Raw genomic sequence first — 6,000 nt, forward strand, 5'->3', positions numbered from 1 at the left:
ATCCCTGGGGCCAGGAAGATAGGCGGGATGTCATCATTTCTCAGTTTTGGGAGAGAAATGTCTGATATTTTTGCAAGATGAATGGGAATACTATATGGAGATACGAAAGCTATAGCTTGCTGCCACCGTAAATTCCACAGTTCTCACTCCCTGCCTTGTGTCTTATGATCTTTCAGTAAGCTGATCTGAGAGGTCATTTTCCCTACCAGTAGCCTTGATACATATGATTGAGAAGTAAATTGTAAAATAATACAGAAGCAGTCCGAATATAGGGAATTAACTTGACTAGTAATGACCAAGATAGCTGTGTGAAAATGTATTTTAAAAGTTCCCACAAACTCACCAAAAGTGGGAGCTGGAAGTGCAAAGACAGTTTTGACCAGAGAAAGCTTTTTCCAAGCTAAACAAAAAAGATTACAGACATTTAGAAACTACATTTTTAAAGAAAGAAAAAAAGCAGATAAGGAAAATGAGGCCTAGAAAAATTAAGAGATTTATTTAGGGTAACTTAGCCAGTTAATGGCAGGATTGAGACTAAAACACACTGTAAAATCCAAGTATGGTCTTTTATATCTATGATATAACCTGTATATATGTAAGAAGTATAGCACTTGTAATTTGTTAATTTCCAAATGTTCATGAAGTTGAAGTAAATGCATTCATTGTTTCCATTATTCTTAAAGAGAAAAATGCCCAAAGACATCTTAATTGCATGGGTATGTATACACGAAATACACGTGGAGATGTCTTCAAATATAATATGTGCATGTCTTCATTCCTTCCCTCTGCTCTTTTTAAAAATGCCCCTTTAAAAATTTCCCACTCACCATCTGTTAGGTAAATTTCCTAAAACACAGTAAATGTGGAGGCAGAGATTGTTGTAGAGACTATTCAAAATGACAGTGACACCTATACTTATGAAATTATAAAAAGTATAGGTTAAAGTTGCTTTTTTAATAAATTTCACCACCATAGTAATACCACACCACCCTATGTCATCAGCTCTATCGGATTACGATGGAGAGAGAGAAAAGGAAAAAAAAATCTAGGTATTTATATATAAAATATTATCCCAAAAGTTTGATATTACATTCAAGTTTCAATTAACAGAAGGAAAACATTGACACATTTACCAAAGCATTTCATTTATGATACAAGGTCCACAGACTTAGATTTGCATTATGCTCCAACAAGGATAGAGTTGACCACTTTTTGCATCTACTTGCTTTGGGAGAAAAAAAAAAAATCCACCTGAATCAGATGCCATTCAATTCCAAGTCTATAGTGTAGACCATGTCGCTACACATGAAATATTATTCATTCAGAGTCAGAATGTAGCCAGAGTAATTTATACTCTCAGAGTGTTTGCTCTCAAGTCAATAATGGAGAAGACTTGAATAAAAATGTTCCCATCACTTTCAGCTATAATATATCTTACTTATTGCCCATAAAACAGTGGTCAGGGGAGATTTATCTGTTGGTCACCATATTATATAACCTCTCTACTTTAAGCCATCCCAACTCTGTGATGATTTTTTTAAAATATGTTACTTATAGTCAATATTAATTTATGTTTAATCTTTCTTAGCATTAGGAGAGTATTATTTTGCGCAAGCTTAGGAACAAATCTCCAGAAATTCCTCCCTGATGTTTCTTTGAGGCTGAAAATGCATTGCAGGGCAGTTGCAGTGATTTAATTCTAGTTGGCAGAGCCCTGGCCACACACTAATTTCATTAGCCTCAAATTCCTGGATTGATTTGAAGACCCGCTGAATATGATTCCTGTCCTCAGACATGTCATTTTACTAACCCACTCAGTGTGTAAAGAGAGGAGAGAAAGAGGACATGCTAAGCTTATATCTTCAATCTGGTACACCAGCAGTCAAATGAAAATTCAAAGTCATAGACATTATTTACATCTGAGGAGTCATTCTTGCCCAGGTCCAAATTTCCAGGAAGGAATTTCATTCCTGACTTTGCTGGGGGCAGCAGCATTCCTTACATCTATTACCATCTCATTTCTCCCTCCTTCCCTTCAGTGCTCAGCACCCCCCATTTAAGTCGCTAAGTATTCCCTCTTCTAGCCTACAGTCTTATCTCACTATAAATGTATATCTCAAGTGATCAGTTTGGCATAGTCCCTAAAGCAACCTGCAGAGACCAGAGGAAAAAAAGAAAACTCAAATCACTGGAAAGCTAGAAATTCAATCATTTGGAGGAGTTTCTTTTATATAGGACAATCTTAATTGAACTGAACCTAGGAATCCCAGAGAAGATTCACTATGTCCTTTTTCTCTCCCTCTAAGTGTGCCTTTGAACAATGGGTATGTATACCATTATTCTCTCTACTCATTTTGCAGGCTTATAGAAATTGGAAAACTGGGGACTGGAGTTACATGACAGGAGCTTCTAAGATCACATGCAAAACGGGCTACTGGAAGAGATTGCTGGTATATGAAATACATATTCCAACATGGGCAGTGATTAACCAGGACACATACAAACCAACTGTTTTATCTAGCTTGCATGCATCCCAAGCTACAAGTTGGTGCATTCCTCAGACTACCAGCCTCTTCTCAATAAATGCAGGTGAAAACTAGGGGCTCTTTTTCCCTCAGCTATTCAATCCAACATGAATAGCTGCAATTTGCAAATTAGAGGAAAATGACAGTGTTTTCTCTGAATGGTTTTACTTCCAAGCCACAATGCTAACACTAACATTGGGTTCCTTTATCCTCAGCTCAGGGAATGGAGAAATTAGTGTAAGGCCAGCCCCCCACCCCTTTTTTCACCCCTAGCAAGTTGCCTCAGGTTCACACACCAGAGGAGGAATCAGCTCCCCCTGGAATCTTTTTCAGCAAACACAGTCCCTCAGCCTAGTCCGTAATCCCTTTCTTGACTTTAACATTTCACTCTTTTTTCAGACAGAGAGAGGCTCATCTGCAATACTGCCCGGGGTGAGTGAAGAAACAGGCAAAATAATTTTAAAATGCTAAACACAAAACGTTTTGTGCCTTTAACCCCAGAGGCTAACAGGGAAAACACTGTAACCTACCCCAGCCCCCAGTGGTTCTCAGGTAATATCTCTGACCTCATCCTCTCCCGCTGCACTGCTACCTCAACTTGTCTAGCTTTAAGCTCAAAGATGAAGGAAGCGCTCTGGGTTTCGGCTACAAGCCAGGTTCTTCCCAAAAGCAAGGAACTCAGAGTGATGGCTAGCCCCAAAGCACTTTTGGGTTTGCAGACCTCCAAGGATTTCCATGATGGCACTCAGGAAGTGTCAGAGATGCTCAGAGGATCAGAGGGGCCATGCAAGCTGCAGCCTTGGATGGGCACTCCTCTTTCCTGAATGCAAACTTCACACTCCTGGAGGTGATGTGGTGACAGCCTGGGTCTCACAGAGTCCCCTTCTGAAGCCCAACACCTTTAGGGAAAGCACCTGAGAGGGGCCGGTTCTCTAGATATGAGGAGCATAAAGGTGCCAGGATCAGCGTGTACATCTGCGGAAGAGATTAACTAGGTTTGGATACCACCAGCCAGGGAGAGAGCCGCTATGCATTGGGAAAGGGTCATTTTAATACTGAGATGACCCAAGAACTTGGGATTGAAGACAGAGGGGGAAAGAAGGGAGAGATTGAAAGGGAGAGAAAAATTAGAAAAAAAAAAACAGCAAGGAGACAGAGACAGAAAAAGAGAGTGATGTACATATAGGGAAAGACACAGAGGAGGGAACCTACAATCACAGAGACCCTGAAACTCAATTTCGAAACCCCAAAGCCACTCATTCCTACCCAGTGCAGCTCAGGAGCCATGGGGCAGAGGCTGCTGGAGCAGGAAGCGAGAGAACACTGCGGTAGAACCCACCGCTCAGCGGCCCCGGATCCGCCTTCCTCCCATTTTTTCTCCGTCTCCCTCCGGCACCGGAGCAGGAGGACCACGGGGCCCTCCTTCACGCACCCCTCTGCCTCTCAACGGGCGCCTTCATGCCTCGCTCCGGGAATCGTCCTCCAAGCCGAGGATTTGGCTTGGGGTCTGCGTCAGGGAGATAGTGGGTGAGGGGGGAGGAGGGAGGAGGCAGGGAGAGCGATTTTGTTTCGCAGTTAGCATGAGCTCATCCCTGGGCTGAGGTCTGAAGTGGCAGGAGTGGAAAGCTGATCGCCCAGCTCCGGCCAGTGGCCGGATCGCACATGTAATTTAGACGGTGCAAAATATTGCCCGGAGCAAACCAACTGGGGGTCACGTATGCGGGCAGCATCTCTCCACCTGAGGAAGGTCCCAGCACCTCGCGCCCTGGGCTTTCGCGGAGGCTGGCTACAGGTCGGGAAATCCACCCGAGGGAGATGGGGACTTAACATCCACATCTAGGTTAAGACCGAGCCCTAGATTTAAGAAGTGCCTCCTTAAGGCCGTCTCCAAATTTTCCAAGGGAGTGCAGGTTGGCAGGCTGGCTTGGGGGTGGGAAGCTGGGGAGTTGGGAAATGCCCGGTTTCGAGGCATCGTCTCATCTTTCCTATTCCATTCTCCTAACCAGCTCTCCTAGGAGCTCGGCACTTTTAAGAGCCTGTTTTCGGACCATATTTCACCCTAATGCAAACCCATTTAAATCATCGCCTTGTTTTTCGCAGATTGCTTCTTGTAAATGGGGCCATAAATCCAGATGTCAAGCCAGATGGAGTGGAGCGTGGACAGGGGAGAGATGAAAGGGAAATAAACCAAGCAGGGAAGGTATCTCCTCGGGCGGGGTGGGAGGGATTCGGCAGGATCTCCAGGGTGGAAATGAGCGAAGGCTGACCTGACCCGCACCACCGGAGTCCAAGCCAGCTTTTAGGGTTAAGGGCGCAGGTAGCCACGGTGTGCTCCGCCCCGGAGGGAGCGCCCCCCTACCTGGAAGAGCCTCAGGATGTTGGCTACCATGATGGAGACCGAACTCCCCGAAGCCCCAATCACTCCAACTACTTTCTCCGGCTTGACGAAAACCGGCGGTTCGCCGTTGGTGCAGCGCACGTCGGAGGTGTCCTTCTGGATGAGCGCCTGGACGAAAGTAAGCGACTGTTCGAGCGCGTAAGTGTCCCTGGAACAAGTGTCCAGGATCCGCGCGCCCAGCGTCACGTTGGGCAGTAGGTTGGGATCACTGTTGATCTGGTCCAGGGCGTAGAGCATCGCTTCCAGCCTGTGGATCCCGTTTTCCCTCTTGATGTCGCCGCAGGGCACTCCGCTGGGACCCTTGGCGTGCACGGGGAACAGCCCCCCGAGGGTGACGTCCCCCTCGATCCGGATTGAGTGCGGGGCGTACATCTCCTGGCCGCGCGCCGCCGCCGCCAGCGCGCACAGGAGCACCTCCAGCACGCAGCAGGGGAACTTCATCAAAGTCAGGACGCGGAGCAGCTTCCTCAGCTGGACCATGCTGCTCCGGCTGCTGCGGTGGCGGCGGCGGCGCTGAAGGGAACGGTGGTGGGCTCGCCGAGGTCAGGGCCCCTCAGGGCGAGCTCCTCCGGGAAAGCCCAGGGGCTCCTGCAGGCACGGAGGGTGGGGGAATCCGGGGAGGGGCGACCAGAGAGGGTGAGGGGTCCCGCGGCGCCTGCCAGCCTGGGGAGCCTCGCGCTCTCGGGTTAGCCGGCCGGCGCACCGCGCTCGCGCTCACCGGCTTGCTGCTCGCTCTCTCCAACAGCCCAGCACTGGGGAGAGGGCAGGGATTGCTATCGCTTTAAATGGTCGTTCGGCTCCCTCTCCTCCTCCTCCCACTCCCTCCCTCCCTCGCTGGCTCTCCGTCTCTCCCCACCCTTCCCAGCGCCAGCCCTCCCCACTGGTTTGCATCATCACGCAGGGAGGGGCTGCGTGCTGAGGTAAGGGGGGAAACGGGTGGGCGGCTGGGGAATGGGGGGAGGTTTCCTCGGAATGGGAGTTTCGTGGTCCCCAGGGAATCTAGGGATTGCGGGCAGCAAGCGAGAGCCTGGCTTTCGCCCCCAACTCACTGTGGAAGCCTCCCTACCCACACCCACG

At 48.2% G+C, this 6,000-nt stretch overlaps 1 protein-coding gene across 3 annotated transcripts in view; it reads right to left on the reverse strand.

Annotated features, from left to right (window-relative positions):
• The window catches only part of GRM7 (glutamate metabotropic receptor 7), an 883,018-nt gene extending 877,331 nt beyond the window's left edge, over positions 1 to 5,687 (reverse strand). For all 3 annotated transcript variants that reach the window (XM_003264928.3, XM_003264927.3, XM_030802151.1), the window contains exon 1: positions 4,885 to 5,687. In XM_003264928.3, coding sequence (XP_003264976.2) covers positions 4,885 to 5,403 — 519 coding nt within the window. In that variant the 5' untranslated portion in view covers positions 5,404 to 5,687. The remainder of the gene's footprint in view (positions 1 to 4,884) is intronic.
• Between the last annotated feature and the right edge of the window lie 313 nt (positions 5,688 to 6,000).

This window comes from Nomascus leucogenys, chromosome 21, assembly GCF_006542625.1.
Source record: "Nomascus leucogenys isolate Asia chromosome 21, Asia_NLE_v1, whole genome shotgun sequence".
Lineage (NCBI taxonomy): Eukaryota > Metazoa > Chordata > Mammalia > Primates > Hylobatidae > Nomascus > Nomascus leucogenys.